Genomic DNA, 23,682 nt, shown 5'->3' on the forward strand with positions numbered 1-23,682 from the left:
TTGACAGGCTACCCATTCACCAAACCTGATGTGATTTTCAAGTTGGAACAAGAAGAAGAACCATGGGTGGTAGAGGAAGAGGCACTAAGGAGACACTGTCCAGGTTAGTGAGGCGGGGTCAGTACCATGACAGTGGTTAATCAATGAAATGTTCTAAAAGCACATTTAAAAAAAGTTCTATAGACTATTTGATTGAACTCTTCATAAACCTAAGGTGTCATTTCTAAATACCATTCCTAACTTCCTCAGGACTTAGAGGTCTGTTTGGCCTTCTTACTTGTATGTTAGGTACCAACCTTTCTGAATTAACTTTCAACCTTACTTTGATTATTATTCTGGTACTAGCATCTTCAGTATCTTTGCTGATTTTTACATATATAAAATAATCCTTTTCTTTTGCATACAGAAGTTAACAGGTTTGCAGTTGTACAAATAAACCTGTTGACGTTATAGTCCTTTCATTCTCTTCTTCCTTCCATTCTAAACCACTTAGCATCATATCTATACCCATACTATACTTTCCACTGCATTTTTAGCTTTTCTTCACATACTTTAGTAATGATTACCACCCTTTTACTTAAAGTTTTAAAGTCGGTGCTGATTTTGTTAGCATCTATCTTCAGCTATATTTATTATGTATGTGTGCATAGACATATGTATATGCCTGTGATGTGTGTATATTACATATGATTATACATATACATATATGAGGGTACTTAAAATTCATGAAAATGGAATTACAAGATTTTTTAAAAAGACTTATTTATTATTTATTTTAAAGGCAGAGTTACAGTGAGAGGGAGGGAGAGATAGATAGAAAGAATCTTCCATCTGCTGGTTCACTCCCCAAATGGCTGCAACAGTTGGGGCTGTGTCATACTGAAGCTAGGAGCCTGGAGCTTCTTCTGGGTCTCCCAGAAAGGTGCAGAGGCTCAAACACTTGGGCCATCTTCCACCGCCTTCTCAGACACATTAGGAAGGAGCTGGATTGGAAGTAGAGCAGCTGGTCTCGAACTGGCACCCATGATGGCATCACTGGCAGCAGCTTAACCTGGTATGCCATGATACTGGCCCCAAGATGTTTATTTGTATGAATAAAAATTTTGAAATCCATGCTTAATTTTTTATATATGCATTTTCCATTTTGGAAGATGTCTTGTATACATGGTTTGTCCTACATTGGTATTACTTTCTTAGGAAGATGATTTGCATGTGTTTCTAGTAAGTACTAAGAGGCACTATCAATTGAGAGCCTTCTTTGAAGACTCTGGCATTTTGTGGGAGCTTCAGTTGAGTTTTTCTTATTACTGGCCCAAAGCTTATACTTCCATCAGCAGGGCTTTTGTTTGCCAGGACACTCACTTCAGACCCATCCTCCAGCTTATTTCTAACTGTCTCTCCTAAATCTAGTTTTAGCTAGTAGTATTTCTTTTGTTCATTTTCTTCTGTGAGATTTATGCTACTTCTCGCAGCCTAGTGATGCACCAGGATGTCTATTTTATCCATAATATTGTTTTACAATGTAAAGAAACTGTCCCAAAATTCTAATTGTAAAAATATTTTTGTTTTAGAAGTCTGCTTATATAGTATTGTTCATTTTAGTGGTAGTTTTATTTTTCCCTTCTAATTATTTGCTTGGCTTTACTGAGTAAGTTTTTTTTTTTTTTTATCTCTTTCTGTTTTCTTGTTTCTTCCTCATGCATTTATATTTTGAGCTCTTGATTCACAGGTAATTTTTTCATTAAAATTTTTTTAACTTAAGGTAACACATTTAGTCAAGATTATCATCTATATTAAAAATTTTAGTTTGTATTTTTGTGTATCATGTTTCTTTTTCTTTTGTGATAGTTTTCTATAGATTTGATTGCAGCTCATTCTATTTTTGATCAATAATAGTTTTTCTTTGCCTACTACTACAAGAAAGATAATGTTGGAGAAGGAAAATGAGTGCTCTGATCTAGTACTGGGGTCAGCAAATTATGCCATAGAGGCCTGCCACTGGTTTTGTAAAGTTTTATTGGAACACAGCTACACTCAATCATTTCTGTCTTTTATATATAACTGCTTTTACATTATAATACCAAAGTTAAATAGTTTTGACAAAGACCATATGGCTCACAAATCCTAAAATATTTACTGATACTTTTAAGAAAAGTTTTTCAACCCTTAATTTATAGAAAGGCATCCCTACTTCATGCTGAAGTCCTGTATTCTTCATGTGTTTAAGTAAGTTTAGGCTTTATTTCCTGCAGCTACAAGTCTGAATCTTACATCCCCTCTAAGATAACTCAACTCTAAATCTTACACCCATACCCTAACAGACTTCTTAAAAACATAGTATGTCAGAATGTGTTCTTGTTGTCTTGGCTTCTTTGATGTATCTCGTCATGAATTTACACTCTCAAATCTCAATATTGTACTTACAACACTGATTGGTTTGTTACTTCTGACCTTCAAGATGTGGTATTTATTTTGACACTCAACTGCTTTTGTTGGTCCAGTATCAGCATGAACTGTCTTCTTGGAATCCTTCTTCCCCATTTCATTCTCCACTATATGTGTCAATACCAACCCATTTACTATAATTGGAGTTACACCTGCCTTCTTGGATCATACTCCTTACTTGTAGAGAGGAAAATGTACTAGCAACTTTTTGTATTCCACCATCTTGAAATAGAGAGCCTTTCCTATCATATTTGCATTTTGGTCTTGCCCTTGGAATTCTCTTCCTCTTCTGCTTGGATAATACCATGATGATCTTACCTTCTCCCTCAACATCTTTTGCTTAATTCTGCTTCCCGCTTCCCCGGTAACTGAGGTGACCTAAGAGCTTCACATTCTGCTTTCTTTTCTACATTTATAACCTGCAAACAAATTTCTGCCTTTACGGGACAACTTCACAACTTCACGGGACGTTTTCCCTCACTTCATTCTCCGTCTGGCAGATAGGGAGAAAACATCTCCGTTTGCCATGGGAGGTAAGCAGCACCAGAGGACGGTCTTTCCCTTCAGTATGTAGACTTTATTTTTCCTACCCTACATTTGAGCTAGTTTCTTTTCTTTTTCTTTTTTTTTTTTTTTTTTTTGACCGGCAGAGTTAGACAGTGAGAGAGAGACAGAGAAAGAGGTCTTCCTTCTGTTGATTTCACCCCCTAAATGGTCGCTACGGCTGGCACGTTTCGCCGATCCGAAGCCAGGAGGCCAGGTGCTTCCTCCTGGTCTCCCATGCAGGTGCAGGGCCCAAGCACTTGGGCCATCCTCCACTGTCCTCCTGGGCCACAGCAGAGAGCTGGCCTGGAAGAGAGCAAATGGGACAGAATCATGCGCTCCAACTGGGACTAGAACCCGGGGTGCCAGCGCCACAGGTGGAGGATTAGCCAAGTGAGCTGCGGCGACAGCCGAGCTAGTTTCTTTTCATTGTACTTCTGCGACTGGTGTCCCTGAATACAGAGCTTCTCCGTCTTCCTTTCTTTAGAAGCAGAGAATGGTATCCTATCCTCGCTAGGGTAGAGGAGTGATAGGCACCTCAGTGTACAATGCAGCCATCTGTTTGCCCTGTAGGTCCAATCAGTCCTCTTGTTGTTAGCCCCTCAATTCATGCCCATCTTTCATGGCATATGCTTTCTCTTATTCTTTAACCTTTCTTTAGTTATATTGTAGGAATTGATTTTACCCTTTGACCTCTTCTTCTGAGGCACCTGGGTTTCATCTTTCTAAATTCTTCTGTCAGGATACTCCTTTTTCTATTTGCTAAAATTATCTTTGTGTGTCATCCATTGTTCTCTCTTGTGGTCTTTGTTGATACCATTCTGTTTATCTCATTTTAGTGTGGCTTTGGGTAGAATCAAGGATATACTCATATATTTACTATACCATATTTAACCTCAATTTTCAGTTTTCCTTTTCTGCTCATTGTATTTCTCCCTATTCAATCAGCTTAGGTGGGGTCCTCCAGTTTTATGTGCCAATCCTTTCATCAAATAACTACCTTCCCATAGTTTGTTCTCATCATACTGATTAATACAGTGTCTAATACACTTTTATTTAACTTTATGAATATACAACACATGTTCATAGTACAAATATTTTAAAGTACAAAATGATACTGGAAAGTAATTCTTCTCATTTCCTCTTTACTCATATGGTGGTAACCCACAGAACCATTTCCTTTGAGGTATTACTTATATTTTCAAAAATGTATATTTAAAACACTCTTTAAAAATTTATGTATTGGGGCTGGTGCCATGGCTCGCTAGGCTAATCCTCCGCCTTGCAGTGCCAGCACACCGGGTTCTAGTCTCGGTCGGGGCGCCGGATTCTGTCCTGGTTGCCCCTCTTGCAGGCCAGCTCTCTGCTGTGGCCAGGGAGTGCAGTGGAGGATGGCCCAGGTGCTTGGGCCCTGCACCCCATGGGAGACCAGGACAATTACCTGGCTCCTGCCATCTGATCAGCGTGGTACGCCAGCCGCAGCAGTCACTGGAGGGTGAACCAACGGCAAAGGAAGATCTCTCTCTCTCTCTCTCTCTCTCTCTCTCTCTCTCCACTCTGCCTGTCAAAAAAAAAATTTTACTCTGAGATTCTTATAATAAATTTAACCCATTTTTTGTGGTTGTGGTTGGTGTGTTCTAATTTCAGTCACTCTCTTCTAAGGTTTTGGCTTACGTTTCATGGCTACTTTCAGTGCTCTCCCTTTTGCATGAGGAGTTACACTCTTGTTTCTGACTGATTTGTAACATCACACGCTGTCTTTAATTCTACCAGCTACTCTTGCGCTGAAAAGCACTTGAACAGATATTTCTCTATTATCTCAGGTATTTACTCTGTCCTCTCATGTTTTTTCCTATTCTTTCTAGCACTACCCCTATATGTGAGAATATAGTCTGGAATAATTGAACAAAAACCACGTTATTTTTATCTTTAAAAGGTTGTTTTTAACAAAACAGGTTAAATTTTAATTTTTAACATTTGCAATGTCTTGTTTAAAAAAGATTTATTTATTTATTTGAGAGTCGGAGTTACACAGAGAAGAAGCAGAGGCAGGGAGAGAGAGGTCTTCCATCTGCTGGTTCGCTCCCCAGTTGGCCGCAACAGCCAGAGCTGTGCCGATCTGAAGCCAGGAGCCAAGAGCTTCTTACCAGTCTCCTGTCGCTGCCCCTCTTTGTGGAGGAACGACACAGGACCCTGCGCTGTTCTTTTGTCTGCTCGGCCCTCCCCGGGTTTGCTGCTGGTTCTTCCCAGGTTGGCTACCATCCCTTCCACCTCTGTGGAAGGGCAGTTCCCCCTGCCACCTTCCCCACTTCCGCGGGGGAGCGGCACACCGCCGGCCGGCTCTCTCGGGGGCTGCACAGGTGTTCCTTCAGATAGATGTTCCTGGTGCATGTTGTCTCTCTCCTCCTTCATAGTCCTTTTCCGCCAATCCCAACTCTGCTACCCACACGCCGAGTACGCTGCTCTCCTCCAATCAGGAGCAGGTCCTACAGTTTATTGGTTGAACTGGAGGCAGCTGCGTAGAAGCTGTTTCTCCCTTCTCAGCGCCATATTGTGGGAGAGCAGATGCATAGAATAAGTCTTAATTCCAGTAACAGTCTAGTCCGAGTTGCTCCCCACAGTCTCCCATGCGGTGCAGTTTCTCAAGGGCTTGGGCCATCTTCTGCTTTCCCAGGCCACAGCGGAGGTGCTGGTTCCAGTCCCGGCTGCTCCACTGCCAATCCAGCTCTCTGCATGTTTCCATGTGGGAAACCCGGAGGAAGCTCCTATCTCCTGGCTTCGGATTGGAATAGCTCCATCTGTTGCGGCCAGTTGGGGAGTAAACCAGCAGATGGAAGACCTCTCTCTCTTTCTCTCTCTCTCTCTCCTTATCTTTCTATATAACTCTTTCAAATAAATAAATAAATCTTTAAAAAAAAAAGAGAGAGAGGAGCTGGATTGGAACCAGTGCCCGTATGGGAGGCCGGCACTGCAGGCAGCGGCTTTACTCAATATGCCACAGTGCCAGCCCCTACAGTGTCTTTATCTAGAACAATTATCCAGGCTGGCACCGCGGCTCACCAGGCTAATCCTCCACCTAGCGGCGCCGGCACCCCGTGTTCTAGTCCCGGTCAGGGCACAGGATTCTGTCCCAGTTGCCCCTCTTCCAGGCCAGCTCTCTGCTGTGGCCCGGGAGTGCAGTGGAGAATGGCCCAAGTGCTTGGGCCCTGCACCCCATGGGAGACCAGGAGAAGCACCTGGCTCCTGCCTTTGGATCAGCGTGGTGCGCCAGCCACAGTGGCCATTGGAGGGTGAACCAACAGCAAAGGAAGACCTTTCTCTCTCTCTCTCTCTCTCTTTCTCTCTCACTCTCACTGTCCTGTCAAAGAAAAAAAAATAGAGTAATTTTCCAGACTCTCTCTCTCTTTCTCTTTCTATCTCTGCCTCTCTGTAACTCCACCTTTCAAATAAATAAATAAATATTTAAAAAGCAAAACAAAAAAACCAATATGTGATAGTCGCAGAAAGAATTCTCTGGATCATGGGCTCTGAAGATTCTCCTGCTCAAAATACTATAGATGAAAAAACAAATAAAAAAGAAATACTATAGGCTTCTAAAAATTAATCAGAATCAAATATTTTGAATTTGCAGTGCATGGTAGAAGTCCTGATGATAAGTGTCAAAGTCAATTAATTATAGGAAGTAAGTCTGGATAATTACTCTATTTTTTTTTCTTTGACAGGCAGAGTGGACAGTGAGAGAGAGGTCTTCCATCCACTGATTCACTCCCCAGATGGCCACAACAGGCAGAGCTGAGCCGATCTGAAGCAAGGAACCAGGAGCTTCTTCTGTGCCTTCTACATGGGTGCAGGGGCCCAAGGACTTGGGCCATCTTCTACTGCTCTCCCAGGCCATAGCAGAGAGCTAGATCATAAGAGGAGCAGCTGGGACTAGAACCGGTGCCCATATGGGACACCGGTCCCTAAGGCCAGGGCGTTAACCCACTGGGCCACTGTGCCAGCCCCAATAATTCCTTTTTAAACACAGTAAACTGGAGTAAACTGGGGCCGGTGCTGTGGCTGTGGCGTAGTGAGTTAAAGCCTCCTCCTGCAGTGCTAGCATCCCATATGGGAGCCAGCTTGAGTCCCGGCTGCTCCACTTCCCATCCAGCTCTCTGCTATGGCCTGGGAAAGCAGTGGAAGATGACCCAAGTGCTTGGGCCCCTGCACCCTAATGGGAGACCCAGAGGAGGCCCAGCTGCCATTGCAGCCATTTGGGGAGTGAACCTACGGACTGAAATTCTTCTCTCTCTCTCTCTCTCGCTCTCTTTCTCTCTGCCTCTCTGTGACTCTGCCTTCCAAATGAATTCAAGATTAAGCACTTTTGTTTTCTTTTGGCTGGAGGCACTCTATCACCAACAATGACAGAATACGGTTTGCTGGGCATCAGAGCAGAAAAGACACACAATTATTTCGAGCCCAGGGAGAACCCTGTGCCAAACAGGATTCACATCCGGCAACTGCTTTAGGCAAAGAAGCACCCAGAGCTGAGTGCCAGCTGCCCGTTGTCCACCTGTCCTCGGGGCTGGGAGCTTTCTCAGCCTGTCCTGGGTTTTCTGACCTTGCCACTCTAGGGGAGGCCTGGTCAGGGATGACCCAATGTCCCCTACACAGAGCTTGTCAGGGGCTCTTCTTGTAGTTTGGACTGGGGTTGGAGAGTTTGGAAAGAAAACCAAAGAAATCAGGTCCCTTCTTGTCACCTGGCATCCAGGTGCATGACAGCTGTGACTGACCACGGGTTATCACCAGAGGACTGTCCACATCTGTCAGGGAGGGGCAGTAGCTCCCCCTGCTGGAGCGGAGTCAGCCATTGACCACTTGGGTTCTCTCTCAGGAGTATTTGTCTCTTCTCCATCTGTCCGCTTACCCGGTTATCTGTTTGTATGAGGATGCACTCACATGTGGGGTTTTATTCATGGTTAAAACCCGATATTAAGTTACTCGTCTTGCTGCTCACCGGGTTCCAGATAAGCGCACAAGCAGCTGTCTCGGGCTCGCTTCTGCTAGCGTTTCCATGGACACCCTCGTCTTGTTGGAGCCAACACACTGTGCTCCTGCATCGGAGGCTGGGGGAGCTCTCTGGAGGGTCTAGGCAGAGCAGCACCGCCCCTTGGTGACCCGGCGTGTGGGCCTGTAGAGCTGCAGCCCTCGGGGGCTGGAAGGGCTCAGGACAACTCAGTCTGGGGAGATGCCTCTCTCCCGATACCACCTGCTGGTGCTGATGCAGGCACAGGGCCCTTTAAACCGCCCAGGGGGATTCAAGGCTCAAGTTCAGAAAAAAAAACTCCATTGCTGTGCTTACGTTGGTTTGCAGGTCATACTTGCTGCTTGTTATGTGAGTTTCCCAAGGCAATGAAAAGGTTGATCGTCTTATCTCCTGCAACATGGCTTCCATCAGACACCTAGAACAAGCCCCTATTCTACACCAAAAACTTCATATGGCAGAAAGCAACACAAAATCACTTTTCCCGGAGCTAACAATGAGCCAATGCAAACACCTAGTGCACTCTTGCAAGAATTGTGCCCCCTCGCCCCGTCAGGCCCACTGCTACAAGCAGGAGTGAACCCGCGAGGCCTTGCTCCTAAGAAGCTCTGGCAAGTGGACGTCACCCACATTAACTCCTTTGGTCAACTTAAGTTTGTCCATGTGGTGGGAGATACGTATTCAAAGTTTGTATTTGCAGCAGCCCAATCCGGAGAAAAGGCTAGAAATGTGATAAAGGCGGTTAAGTCAGCCCTGCTGGTCCTCGGTGTCCCCTGGACAATAAAGCCTGATAACGGGACAGTGTATACACCACAGGAATTTAATTCCTTCCTGAGGTCCTGGAACATACAGTCTGCCACAGGTATCCCATACAAGCCACAGGGGCAGGCAATCATTGAAAGAACTCATAGGATGATTAAAGATCTCTTACAAGGACAGAAAAACAACCGTATGCCCCCAGACCCACAGCTTGCTTTGACTGAGGTCCTTTTCACTATCAAGTTTCTTACTTTTGATTCCAAGGGGTCAGCCTAGCTTATAAACACTGGGGATCCTTTCCATCCCAGACCCCGGCTGGAGGATGTGGAGTTGAACGGACCTGGTGGTAGATTGGAGCTACTTTGGAGGAGGGGGCTTAACATACAACTGGAAGCCTCATCTGCCTTATATATGACATCTTTGAATTTCCTATCAGCCCCATGATGACATTTTTTAGACCAGAGACCCATGAATGTGAGTCACATAGATGGTAAAATTGTCCTGAGCAACCACATTTTTTAAAAGTCCAGAAGAAACAGGTGAAGTTAATTTTGATAGTATGTTTTCATTAACTCAATATATTCCAATATTATCATATCAACCTGCAGTTCCTATAAAATTATTGAGGAGGTATTTTACTTTTATCCAAAAGAATTTAGTGTGTGGTTTTTTTTTTTTTTTACTTATAGCACACCTCAATTCAAACTAACCACATTTCAAATACTCAGTAGCCACACGTGGCTAGTGGCTGCCCTATTGGTAGCACAGTTAGAGATGAGAGAGAGGCTCAGAAAGTGTAAGTTACTTCCATGAGGTTAGAGAATCGAAACTTGAACCCTCGCTTGGCCTTGGCTTGGGGCACTGTGTCTACGCTCTGCGGCTAAGGCCTTCTTTATGTAAGCAAGTCTTACCAGATGTTTCATAGATTTTGCCCATACCATATATGTACAGAAACCATGTACAGGAACTAGCATTTTCATATATTTCCATTTTTGTTTCCAAAGGAGACCAACCCCAACTTCCTTCCTTACCCCGATGTTTGCTCTTTGTGGCAAACAGCAATCACTTCACTAGACAGATGTGAGCATTCTCTCTGCTGCTCCTTCCAGGCTTCCTGGTTGACTGTCCCATTCCAAGCCCCTGGGCACTTGGTCATCCCCTCTCCTTCTGTGGGTTCTAAGTAGCTCTTTGGTTCAGGGGGGTCATTCATTAATTCAGCAAGTGTTGATGGTTGAAGGGATATGAAGGAGAAGGATTAGGTGCAGGGTCTTTGGGATTGGACAACCCTGGATTTGAATCTGAGGGTCAGTGGATGAATGACCATGGGGACAAAGTTATTTGAGAGTTTCCTCATCAGCACACTGAAGGTCATCACGATGCTGACCTTTCTGGATTTACTGTGAGATGACACGTGTGAAGTGTCACACGGGGAATCAGTATAGCAACAACAATAATGCATGTTGTTCATCGGAGCCCAGTGATATTAACCCTCCCTCCCTTTACTCTCATTATTTCTTTCTTTTTTTTTCTTTTTTTTGACAGGCAGAGTGGACAGTGATTGAGAGAGACAGAGAGAAAGGTCTTCCTTTGCCGTTGGTTCACCCTCCAATGGCCGCCGCGGCCGGTGCGCTGTGCTGATCCGAAGCCAGGAGCCAGGTGCTTCTCCTGGTCTCCCATGCAGATGCAGGGCCGAAGCACTTGGGCCATCCTCCACTGCCCTCCCAGGCCACAGCAGAGAGCTGGCCTGGAAGAGGGGCAACCGGGGCAGAATCCGGCGCCCCGACCGGGACTAGAACCTAATGTGCCGGCGCCGCAAGGCGGAGGATTAGCCTATTGAGCCATGGTGCCGGCTACTCTCATTATTTCTTTTGGAGTCAAATTAACTAACCATTATGCCTTTTAGAAAATAAGATTTATTTATTTGAAAGTCAGAGTGAGAGAGAGAAAGAGAGAGAGAGAGAGAGAGAGGTCTTCCATGCACTGGTTTACTCCCCCAAGTGGCTGCAATGGCCAGGGCTGAGCTGGACTGAAGCCAGGAGCCAGGAGCTTCATCCGGGTCTCCCATGTGTGTGGCAGGGGCCCAAACACTTGGACCATCTTCTGCTGCTTTTCTCAGGTCATTAGCAGAGAGCTGGGTTGGAAATGGAGCAGCCGGGACATGAACCAATGCCCAGTTGAGACGCCAGTGTCGTAGGCAGTGGTTTTACCTGCTATGCCAAGTACCAGTCCTGTGCTTGTGTTTATTTTTGTTTACTAACCCAGTCAGTTCTGTGTTTTTTGTGGAGCCAGGAGATCTTGAGGCTTTCTGCCACTTTCCACAGCTGCTGCTTTTAACTCTCCCTTCTCTGTGTCCCTTCTGGTTTGCTCTCAGTTCTTATTTCTGTGTTACCCTTTCCTTCCCCACAGTGTGAATGTGTAACTGCAGTGGATTTTTTAAAAAATGTTTATTTATCTGAGGAGGCAGAGAGAGACAGAGTGAAAGCAAGAGCAAGAGCAAGAGAGAGAGAGAGAGAGCGCGAGAGAGAGTGAGAGCGAGAGAGAGAGAGAGAGATGATCTACTGACTTACTCCCCGTATGCTTGCAGCAGCCAGGAGCCAGCAGCCAAGAACTCAGCCTTGGACTTCTATGTGGGTGGCAGAGACTCAACCATTTGAGCCATCACTTGCTGCCTCCCCAGGTGCACGTTAGTAGGAAGCTACTGGTAGGATCAAGGATGAAGCTGGGACTTGAACCTGGACACTTTGATAAGGGATACTTGCATCCCAAGTGGCCTCTTGGGGTGAGGCCAAATTCCTGCCCCTGATTTTTTTCCTTTTAAATGAGAAATGAGAGCCAATGTATTCTGGGAAATATGTGAGTATATTTAAGACACTAAGAAGCTAGTGAGGGAAATCTTTCTAGGATCCTTAAAATCCGATGAGCCACCACCAGATCGACTTGTAGTAAGGTGATCTGGTCTCTGCATTTATTTTGATTCCATCCTGGGCACCACGAGTCTGGGGAACCTGATACTGATAGCACTGACGGTAGCTGGCTCTCCATGTTCGATCACCATGTGCTGGAACTGTGCTACTATTGCATTTATTTTCTCTTTTCACCCTCAAGCCAACCTTTGAGGCAAGCATGTTATTGTTATCGTATTACAGTGGTGGAAGCTGAAGAGGTCGGCAGGTTTGTTTCAGGTCACAGAGGTGGGATTTGAATCCAGATTTTGTTCCTGGAGGGGTCCTCCAGCCACCGTCTTTGCTGTTGGTTGACATCAGCCAGGCTTTGCTGGGGGTTCACTTTGACTCGCCCATGGATCAGTGCCTGCTTTTGAGAAAGACTTTTCCTGCCCAGATTTCTCCCTTGCTTCTGTGACTCTAGGGAACTCAGCTGTGCGGTGGAACAGGTTCCAGGCCCAGCCTGTGTGATGTTGCACAAAGCCTTCTGCTTCCCCTCCTGGCATCACTGTGAGGGGTGGCGTGCAGGATGCGAGGAGGGGAACAGAGACTGTGGTCCCAGTAGGCGGTCAGTAAATGGTTATCAAGATTGCTGCTGGCACCTGTCTCCCTTTGAGCCGCGTGTTCCGTGTGGTCCCTTCCTCTCTGACCGCAGCTCCCTGCAGACTGTTTCTCTCTGCATGCCTGTCCTGCCCGCAGGCCTCTCTGTAGCCTGACTCCATTCTCCACTGACCAACTTGGATGTTAGGAAAAGGAAGTCCTGTTTTCACCCTGGGGTCCCTGGGGCCGTGCACATCTTCCTACTCCATTCCCTTTCCAAGAGTAGCTCTGGGTCTCCAAACCCCCAGGCCCTGAGCATCTAGCAGGCAGTGCTTTGGGTGATCTCCCAGCTGGGAGTGCAGGACCTGAAGGCTAAGCACCTGTGTGTCCCTGATCTTTTTCTCTCCAGTGGGCTCCCAGCATACATTCCCATCTGGTCCTTACCTGGATCCTCCAGTTACTGCAAGAATCTGACTTGCTTTACTCTCATGTCTCCCTTTCTCTTTAAAGCATCAGGCCTTTCTTCTCCTTATTCCCAGCCTGGTTATGGCAAAGCCTAACTAGAGGACATGGACAGGCAGGTCCTTTCTGCTAAGTGGGCTACTGTGTCCTTGGCCAAGAACCAATGTTCTCTCTAGATTCGTCGGCCTCCCGGGGTGGGTGCAGAGCCTGGGGGACTTTTGAGGTTAGGTGTGATTGGCTCAGGTGAGGGGAGCTCAGGAAATCTCTTTTGAGGGGGCCTGGTGGCTCCTGAGTTGTCAGAAGGGCCAGGCCAGGGGAGCAAACTGCCCTGTGCTAGAACATTCAGCACTGTCTTCCTTGCTGCCCCTCTGTGTTCTCCTTATCTAGTATGCTAACAGAGTGCTGCCAGCTAGCAAAACAGTGCTCAAGCATGTGCTGGTGCCAGAGAAGAGGAAATCCTCAGAACCCGCAGCTTCTGCCTCAGGCATCACTGGGTTTGCTGGAGCCGCTAGTCTGTCCTCCGTGCCTCCACCCCCCTCGCTGTGTCTGCCGTCTCTCAACCACGGCCTGTCTGGGCCACCCTTGGTTGGCCTGGGCGTGGCTGTCTTTGTAAGGAGTCACTCCTTCCCCACCTGTCGAGAAGGTGCTTCTGTGTGGGATCTGGCAGTCCGTTTGAGATTACTGATGAGTGGAAGGGTCTCTCTGGTGCGTACCTCATGTCTGGTGCTGGTCTGTGGCCTTGTGCTGAAAGCCCTGGGACAGCTGTTCCACACTGGAGCTGTTGAGTGGTGGGTGACGCAGTTGGGGGGCTAAGGCTGCTGGGATGCATGCGAGACCTGCGAGTGTGTCAGTCCTTTCATACTGGCCGAGCAAGTCTAGCTCTTTTGTTTTTCTGATCAGTGCCATCATGACTGCTCATCCATCCATCCATCCATCCATCTGTCCATCCATCCATCCATCCGTCCATCCATGCACCCATGCATCCATCCATCCATCCATCCATCTGTCCATCCGTCCATCCATGCACCCATGCATTCATGCATCCATCCATCCATCTGTCCATCCATCCACATTCCAGGGTTGATGGTTAAGAGAACAGATGTTGGAATGTTCACGGCTAGGCTTGAATTCCAGCTCTGCCACTCACTGAGTATGTGAGGTTGGTTACATTTTTAAACCTCTCCTTGCCTGAGACATGAACTGAGATTGAAGTAAAAAATAACAAAGCCTATCTCATAGTGTTTATAAAGGGCTCTGTGTCTTCCAACTTTTTCCCCTATTGAGTGTGTGTTAATAAATATTATTTCTGGAAGAAAGGAGATACTTATATGAGGGTCAGTGGCTCTCTTGGGCATTTCCCAAAATATTTTGCCCAATTTCCTACATCGATGATGCCTGCAAGAAGTGTAGGAATTTGTTAGGAGTTATTATTTTTCCACAATTGCCAGTTCAACAATGACACTTGAGTTTTATTTATTTATTATTTCAGCTTTATTTATTTGAAAGGGAGGGAGGGAGATGGAAGAGAAAGGAAGAGAGAGAGAGAAAGAGAGATAGAGAGAGAGAGATAGAGATACATCTCCCATCTGCTGGTTTGCTCCCTAAACACCTGCAAGCAGCCTAGGAAGAGCCAGGCCAAAGCTAGGAGCCGAAAACTCAATCTGGGTCTCCCTGTGGGTGGCAGGTGCCCCAGTCCTTGAGCAATCACTTGCTGCCTGCGTTCCAGGGTATGAATTAGCAGGAAACTGGAATCCGGAGTGGAGCTGGGACTTGAGCCCAGGCGCTCCAGCATGGGATGTGGGCATCCCCAAATGGGTGGCTTCAGCATAGCACCAAATGCCCGCCCCAAGGCATGACTTTCTAACAGAAAGAACTGGCCTTTGGTGATTTCAGCTCTAGATGCCAAGGCCAGTTTTCAAGGAGCTCTGAGAGATTGGCTAGGTGATGAGCATCTTCATGAAGCCATTTGTAAAAGAGGACACTTGAGTCTGCCTATCCCATTGACCCAGGAAAGGAGATTTTATCCGAGCCAGCCCAGACAATTTGCAGGCTCAGACCAGAAAGGGATTTGTCAGTGTTTAACTTGACTAACATCCCACAGCCTACCTTCGTGTGCTGTTAGAATCCTTTCCAGTGTAATGTGTGAAGAAACATAGGCCCCCTGCCTCCGCTGTCCCAGAGCTGCAGCACCAACAGCCTCCAAGTGTGTGCAAATTGGGAGACAGCTGGATCCCACATCTCCCCATGACATTTGCTGAAGCAAATGCCTGTTAATAGGTGCGTGGTTCCCCTGATCTCAGTGATAAAGATGTACCTGTTCCTGGGAGCCCTTGGGAGCAGATCTTTGGGGAGGGCCTTCGCACTCATTTTAATTGGTGGTAGACAGATGTGTTGGAAAAGCTTACAGTGTCCCGCCACCATGTATCTCAGAAGAACATTGCGAAGTAACAGTCCCTTTGCCCTACTGTGCCTTATGTCCTGGACTTTAAAGACTGGCAACATGGTTTGTTATCAAAGCTCTGTCGCTTTGGGATGCAGTGTCCGCTGATTCGGTGGATGAAATGGTTTTAAGGTCATGAGCTTCACTTCAGTAATTCTCAAACCTTGCTTTGCAAAGCCTCAGAGCTTTTATCTCAAGGGATGAGGGTGTTATTTCCAAGACAACATTATTTCTACTTCATATTAATACAAATTGCAATGTACATTGTCGTTGTAAAGTGACTTATACATTCAATGCACTCCCGTTCCCATTTATCTGGTCTTCATAGGAAACTCTGGGTGAGTGAGTAGGCAGGTTGTTTTGTTCATTAGTTTGTTCAACATGCGTTTGCTGAATGATTCAGAGAGGTAGGGTAAACTCTGACGTTTGACATCAACTTAGAGTTGGAGATAGACCATTGCCTGAGTCTTCTGATCTCAGCCAGGCATCTGTGTCAGGTCTTATCTGCTCAATACCCTGTGGATGGAGCCAGATTATTAACCTTAGAATGTGTCAGTGAGGGGCCGGCGCCGCGGCTCACTAGCCTAATCCTCCGCCTTGTGGCGCCAGCACACCGGGTTCTAGTCTCGGTCGGGGAGCTGGATTCTGTCCCGGTTGCCCCTCTTCCAGGCCAGCTCTCTGCAGTGGCCAGGGAGTGCAGTGGAGGATGGCCCAAGTACTTGGGCCCTGCACCCCATGGGAGACCAGGATAAGTACCTGGCTCCTGCCATCAGATCAGTGCGGTGTGCTGGCCGCAGTGCGCTGGCCGCGGCGGCCATTGGAGGGTGAACCAACAGCAAAGGAAGACCTTTCTCTCTGTCTCTCTCTCTCACTGTCCACTCGGCCTGTCAAATAAATAAATAAATAAAAAATTAAAAAAAAAAGAATGTGTCAGTGAGCATCCTTTTAGCAGGATGGGAAATCCGCATCGTGTGGTCACTTAGTCTGCGGGGTGAAGAGGGGATGGGCTTGGTGCTTGTTCTCGGAGAGCAGGACTGGGCTGCTGGAGTCTCATGGAGACCTTGGATGCTCTTCATCTTTGGACGCTCCCCAGATGGTCCCCTTCCTGGATCCTTTCTCTTCTCTAAATGATTCTGGGAATACCCACGTGGAGAGCCAGTAACAGGAAAAGAAGGAAGGGTACGTGAGAAGGAGAGGCTGGAGGTGCAGCCTGAGGCTGGAGCGGAAGGCAGAAGCCAGGAGCCCCTCCTGGACTTGGAGCCCATGAATTGGCCGTGGCGTGAAGGCCTTTGCCAGCAATATGGCGGCATGTTCCAGTTCCTCTTCCTTCGGCTTTTCCCAGCTGCTCTGACGAACACCAAGCTTAGACTGGTTTAACAGTGATTATGTTAGGAGGATTTTCTAACATCCACGCCTGGATTACTCCTTCTCTGATTTCTTAGCAGTGGTCTTCTGTGGACTCCGAGGGTTCCAGGCTCAGCTTCCTGACCAGTTCAGTGACTGTTTATAAGCTCTGACTTTCAATCAATGCAGAAAATACAAAAAGCACAGGAAAGAAAGAGAAAGTAATCATCTGGCACTGAGAACACTTTTGTCATTCCAGTATTTTCCTGTGCATATAAATATGTGTGTTTCTCTTTGTTTTTGTTTTACAAAAATAGTCTCACACTGTAATATTGTTTTATAGCCTTCTCTTTTTGCACTGATACACTGTAAACATTTTATCATATCACATCTTTTTCTACAAGAGAATTTTTAATAGCAGCATAAATTTTCATTGAATATGCCAAAAACAACCCAAGCCAGCTTCTATTATTTAAACAGTGGTTATTGAATCATTGTTATAAATAACATATTTATATATTTATTTTAAAAGCTTTCAATTTATTTATTTGAAAGGGAGAGAAAGAGAAATAGATATTTTATCCTCTGGTTTACTCCTCAAATGCCCATAACAACTGGTACTTGGCCAGGCTGAAGCCCGGAGCTTGGAACTGAATCTGGGTCTCACACATGGGTGGCAGGGAACCAAGTATTTGAGACATCACCTGCTGCCCCCTAAGGTGCGCATTAGTAAGAAGCTGAAATTGGAAGGGGAGCCAGAACTCAAATCCAGGTATTTTGATATGGGATGTGGGCATTCCAAGTGGCGTCTTGCCTCTGTGTCAAATGCTATTCCTTTTTATCTTTATGGATGGCTCTTGATAAATACTTCCTTTTTAATTAAGGGTTTATTATTTTTACTTATTTGAAAGGCAGTGTGTTGAGAGAGAGGGAGAACAAGAGTGAGAGTGAGAGCAAGAGAGAAAGAGAGAGAGAGTGAGAGAGAGAGAGAGAGATCTTCCATCTGTTGGTTCACTCCCTAAATGGCTGCAACAGCCAGGGTTGGGCAAGGCTGAAGTCAGGAACTTGGAACTCTATCCAGCTCTTCCATGTAAGTGACAGGTACCCAAGTACTTGAATCATCATCCACTGTTTTCCCAGGTGCATTAGCAGGGAGCTGGGTTGGAAGTAGAGCAGCCAGAACTTGAACTGGTGCTCATATGGGATGCTGGCATTGTAGGTGGAAGTTTAATCTTGTACCAAAACGCCAGCCCCAATAAATATTTTCTATAGTTAACTTCATTTGTTAGTTAGCTTTTGCTGTGTAACAAAATATCCTACAGCTTAGTGGTGTCAGACACCAACTATTTATTTAGCTCTGCAGGTCTTCATGGTCTTCATGGTCTTCATTTTGGGCTCAGCAGTTCCTTTGGTCTGGGTTGAGATTAGTGGCTTTAGGTTTGGCTGGCTCATGCATTTGCAGCTGACTGGTGAATTGCTTGGGGAAATGTGTTATCTCATCTCCTAGCAGGCTTGGTTTGTTTCCACAGCAGCCATGGAGTTGCAAAAGCAGCAAAAAGCTAAGTCCTGATGTACAAATTTTTCCAAGTTTTTGCTTTCATCAAGTTTGCTTCTGTCCCTCCGGCCAGAGCATGTGACATGGTCAAGCCTGGAACAAGTTGGAGAGAGAATTGCTGAGGGGCATGGCTACAGAAGGCACGAAAATATAGAGCCCATTTTTTTTTGAAGATTTATTTATTTATTTGAAAGTAAGAGTTACACAGTGGGAGGAGAGGCAGGGAGAGGCAGAGAGAGGGAGAAAGAGAGAAAGAGAGGGAGAGAGAGAGAGGTCTTTCCATCCCCTGGTTCACTCCCCAGTTGGCTGCAACGGCCAGAACTGTGCCGATCCGAAGCCAGGAGCCAGGAGCCTCCTCCAGGTCTTCTCAGGCGAGTGCAGGGGCCCAAGGACTTAGGCCATCTTCTACTGCTTTCCCAGGCTATGGCAGAGAGCTGGATCGGAAGTGGAGCAGCTGGGACTTGAACCAGTGTAGAGACCAGTATTGTAGTCGACACATGAAGATTTCTAAAATTGGAATTTCTGGGTGTGGCCATTGTTAAAATTTACAAATTCAGCTGGAGTACATGTATTTTCAAATCATCTTGGTCACTGGATCTAATCATTATTTCAATGATTAGATCTAATCTAATCATTATTTTAATCTACCCCACCCCCTGAAAATGACATTGTTGCTTTTGACAGATGCGTGCATTAGGAGGGAAGCCATCACGTATGTTCTAGATTTCAGGTGAAAGCCCCTGCAGGTGTGCCCCAGCTGATACCATGTAGAACCGAAGAACTGCCTGGCTGAGCTTAGCTAATTCATAGAATAGTTTTTGTTTTCCACTTACAAAGTAAAAGAACAGGGCTGGCTTTGTGGCACAGTAGGTTAAGCCATCACCTGCAAGGATGGCATCCCATATGGTGCCTGTTCATGTCCTGGCTGCTCCATTTCCTGTCCAGCTCCCTACTAATGGCCTAGGAAAAGCAGCAGATGATGGTCCAATTCCTGGGGCCCCTGCCACCCGCATGTGAGACCCAGATGAAGCTCCTGGCTTCTGGCTTTGGCCTGGCTGTTGTGGTCATTTGGCAAGTGAACCAGTGGATAGAAGATCTCTCTCCCTCTCTCTCTCCTCTGTCTCTGTAACTCTGCCTTTCAAATAAATAAATAAATAAATAAATAAATCCTTAAAAAGTACAAGAACAGCACCTGCTCAATGTAAAAAACCAGAAACAATGCATGTGCCTAATCATTAATGTTTTCCCAATAGTTAATTTATTCGGGCACTTTTCTTGTTGTTGGGTTATTTGTGTATTTATAATATATGTAGAACCTGTGACTCTGCATTCATTAGTGAAATTTGTCCATAGTTAACTTTTTTGGTCTGCTATCTTTGACGAGTTTTTACTATTTTCATAGAAACATCTGTGAAATTCTCATATTTTGTTGTTTTCCAATGCTTAGAAAGAATCCAATTGGTAAATGACTTAAACAATGTTTTTTAAAAGTTTGAGCAGATTTGCCATACCTCCCAAATAAAACAACTTTTTGGACCTAGTACTTTTCCTTGGATTAGTTACTTGATGATTTTTTTTTCATTGTATTTCATAAATTGTCATGATATACTTTCAAGTATGTTTTCCTAAGAATAATCATTTAATTGAATTTCTAATTTATCATCCAAGGACTTTATACACATTTGTTACTTTGTAGTGATTTGAAAAATTGCTTTGCCATCTGTGCATCTCTTTTCTCATTCTTCGTGAGAAGATCCTATTTTTAATTCTTGAAGTTTTTCTTGATGAACTCTGCCAGAGCGTTACTGTTTCATTTTTCCCCACAAATATCCACCTCTGGGGCGAGCGTTTGGCCTGCCAGTTAAGATGCCTGAATCTCACCGCACAGTACCTGGGTTCAAGCCCTGGCTCCAGTTCCCACAGGTGCAGAACCTAAGTGGCAATGGCTTGGGTAATCGGGTGCCTGCTTCTGCCCAGATGGGAGACCTGGATTGAGTTCCTGGCTCCCAGTTTTGGCCCTGGCCTAGATCCAGCTGTGACGAGGTTTTAAGGACTGAACCAGTAGATGAGAATTCCATCTCTGCCTCTTAACAACAAACAAAAAACCCAAACAAGCAACAAATAAACAGCAACAACCAAAAGAAGCGTAAATCACCTCTTACATTTACCCTGCAATTCTGTTCATTTTGTTCTGTTTCCTGGTACATAAATTTCTACTTTATTCTTCATTTTTTCTGAGTTTAATTGATCCTTCCTAGTTTCTTGAGCTATATGCCTCTCTATATTTTTAATTTTATTTACTGGTTTGTCAAAGATTGGAAAATATGCTGGTCTACCTCTATGATGGTGATTTTTTCACCACCATTGTATGTTAAACAAATTGTGCTTTAGATTTTTTTTTTTTTTTGGACAGGCAGAGTTAGACAGTTGTCGCTCCCCCTCTTCGTGGAGGAGCAACACTAAACCCTGCGCTGCTCTTTCTGTCTGCTCGGCCCTCCCCGGGTTTGCCGCCGGCCCCTCCCGGGCTGGCCACCATCCCTTCCACCTCCGTGGAAGGGCAGTTCCCCCTGGCCGCATTCCCCACCTCCGCAGGGGAGCGGCACACCGCCGGCCGGCCCTTCTCGGGGGCTGCACGGGTTCCCTTAGATGTTCCCCATAGATGTTCCCGGTGCATGCCGTTTCCCTCCTCCTTTATAGTCCTTCTCCGCCAATCCCAACTCGGCTGCCCACACGCCGAGCACGCTGCTCTCCAATCAGGAGCAAGTCCCACAGTTAACCGGTTGAACTGGAGGCAGCCGTGCGGAAGCTGTCCACCTCTCTCCCAGCGCCATATTGTGGGAGAGCAGATGCACAGAATAAGTCTTAATTCGAGCAACTTAGTCTAGTCCGGATTGCTCCCCACAGATCCCCCTTTCTTTTTATTTTTGGCGTTGATACGCGCCTGTCTTCGGTGTCCCGCGGCACACACTAGAGTTGCCACAGGCTCTTACAAGTCCTATCCATCAGGCAAACCGAATCCGGGTCCTCTCTTCGCCATGTTGTGAGGAGGTTTTTAGGCGCTGATGCGTGCCTGTGTTCGGTGCCCTGCAGCGCATACTCTGCTCTGCTAGAACTGCCTGCAGGTGTTTACAAAACCTATCAGGCAAACCGAATCCAAGCCTTCTCATTGCCGTATTGTGGGGGAGACTTATTAGTGTTGGTTTGTGCCTATCTTCGGTGACCTGCAGCTCATACTCTGGTCGAGCTTTGCTGGCGCTTACCGCCTTAAATCAGGCAGACCGAATCCAAGCCTCCTAATTGGCATGTTGAGGGGAGGCCTTATTTTTCTCTATTTCTCTATCTCCGGGCATTTCTATTTCTCCCATTTTACTTCTGTCTGCCAACATTCCTATTTCTCTTTTACTTCTAAACTTCTGTTTCTCTTATCCCCGCAGCTTTCCGGCACCTCGCCCCGCCGGCGGGTTCCCGGCTTTGCGCGGCTCGGCTTTGCGCGCTCCGCGGTCTCCACGCTTAACCCTTTCGCGTCTGAACCACGGCCTACGCCAGCGTTCCCTATCTATTCACGCCCCGTGCTCTCTCTGCACGCGGCGGCTTCCGCGAGTAACACAGCGTAGCTTGCGTCTCCGCCACTAGGATTCAATCTAAGTTCCCCGGGCTAGCCTGGCGAATTCAACCCAGCGTACGTCTCCGCCCCACGATTTGGCTTCCCGTCCTTTGCTCCCCGGGCTAATCAGACGGATCCCAATCTGGCTTACGTCTCAGCTTCTGGTTTCAACTTTTCGCCCCCTATTCCCGGGCTAACTTGAGAACCCCAAAGTGGCTTTCGTTTCCGCCTCGGCCTGCCCCCCGCGGCTTCAATTTCCCTAACATTTTTCTCTACCCGGTATGTTTCCCCAAGCTTTCTTCCAACAATACTCCTCCCTCATTTCTCCTGGCCTCTCCCCACAGTCTGCGTCCGAGTCTGTTTGTTCTAGCTTTCACTTTCGCTTTCGACCTTAGAGATTTCTCCCAGCTTCCCCCCGTAGTCCGTATCCGAGTCTATGCCTAGGCTTTCAATAGCTTCCTCCGGCACCCTTTTCGTCCGGCTTTTCCCTAGGCTGTTTGCTAGTCTCTCTCTCCGGTAATTTCCCAGTTCTTCCCGTTTCTTCCCTCCTAAGTTTGCTATCCGTTCTAAGTTTCCTATCCGAGTCAGGTTTCCTATCCGAGCTAGGTTTCCTATCCGAGTCACGGCACCATTATGTCGCTCCCCCTCTTCGTGGAGGAGCAACACTAAACCCTGCGCTGCTCTTTCTGTCTGCTCGGCCCTCCCCGGGTTTGCCGCCGGCCCCTCCCGGGCTGGCCACCATCCCTTCCACCTCCGTGGAAGGGCAGTTCCCCCTGGCCGCATTCCCCACCTCCGCAGGGGAGCGGCACACCGCCGGCCGGCCCTTCTCGGGGGCTGCACGGGTTCCCTTAGATGTTCCCCATAGATGTTCCCGGTGCATGCCGTTTCCCTCCTCCTTTATAGTCCTTCTCCGCCAATCCCAACTCGGCTGCCCACACGCCGAGCACGCTGCTCTCCAATCAGGAGCAAGTCCCACAGTTAACCGGTTGAACTGGAGGCAGCCGTGCGGAAGCTGTCCACCTCTCTCCCAGCGCCATATTGTGGGAGAGCAGATGCACAGAATAAGTCTTAATTCGAGCAACTTAGTCTAGTCCGGATTGCTCCCCACAGACAGTGAGAGAAAGAGACAGAGAGAAAGGTCTTTCTTCCATTGGTTCACCCCCTAAATGGCCGCTACGGCCGGCGTGCTGTGCTGATCCGAAGCCAGGAGCCAGGCGCTTCCTCCTGGTCTCCCATGTGGGTGCAGGGCCCAAGCACTTGGGCCATCCTCCACTGCCTTCCCGGGCCACAGCAGAGAGCTGGCCTGGAAGAGGGCAACCGGGACAGAATCCTGCGCCCCAACCGGGACTCGAACCCTGGGTGCAGGCGCCACAGGTGGAGGATTAGTCTAGTGAGCCGCGGCGCCGGCCTCTGCTTTAGGTTTTTAAATGTGTTTTTATGTTATAGGAATAAGTTTCATGATTCTCTTGTCTTCATTGTGAAGGCAGACAGATCTGAACTCTGCTGCTTAACTAAACAATTAAACAGTCTTAAATTCTCTTAAAAGCTTAGTGATCATAGTAATGTCAGTGTTACGTTTTTGGTATTTAATAGAAATGAGATAATCAATGCAAAGTGCTCAGCGTAATGCCAGGTGTATGGAATGGCCTTCATGATTGATTTCATTATTATTGATGCACATTTTATGAATATGAAAGGCCCATCTTTGTCCTGTGCAGTGTTTTTTGACTTAAATTTTATCCAATATTGACATTTCCACTCGTGACAGTTCCCATTTCTTAATTTTCATTTTATGCCATTTATTTCAGCAAGTCTCTTGCAAATCACATATGTTTGAATCCTGATTTTTTTTCTTCCAAATTGTGAATCTTCATCTTTTAATGAGATAACAGTCCATTCCCATTTTTGCCAAAAAAGGCATTTGGCAAGTTTTTTTCCCTTCTTCCTTCGGCCAGCCCACTCTCCTGCCTGGGAGGATTTTAGAGCTAGAATTTATGAAAAAATGTAAATATATTTGATTTCCTA

The 23,682-nt window shown here is 46.5% G+C and overlaps 1 protein-coding gene across 27 annotated transcripts in view; it reads left to right on the forward strand.

The window, feature by feature from the left end:
- Positions 1-23,682, forward strand: part of LOC100358827 (Wilms tumor protein 1-interacting protein) — an 80,138-nt gene that overhangs the window by 23,606 nt on the left and 32,850 nt on the right. For all 27 annotated transcript variants that reach the window (XM_070062382.1, XM_070062379.1, XM_070062386.1 and 24 more), the window contains one exon: positions 8-103. In XM_070062382.1, the coding sequence (XP_069918483.1) occupies positions 8-103 (96 nt within the window). The remainder of the gene's footprint in view (positions 1-7; positions 104-23,682) is intronic.

The sequence above is a fragment of the Oryctolagus cuniculus genome, chromosome 18 (assembly GCF_964237555.1).
Source record: "Oryctolagus cuniculus chromosome 18, mOryCun1.1, whole genome shotgun sequence".
Lineage (NCBI taxonomy): Eukaryota > Metazoa > Chordata > Mammalia > Lagomorpha > Leporidae > Oryctolagus > Oryctolagus cuniculus.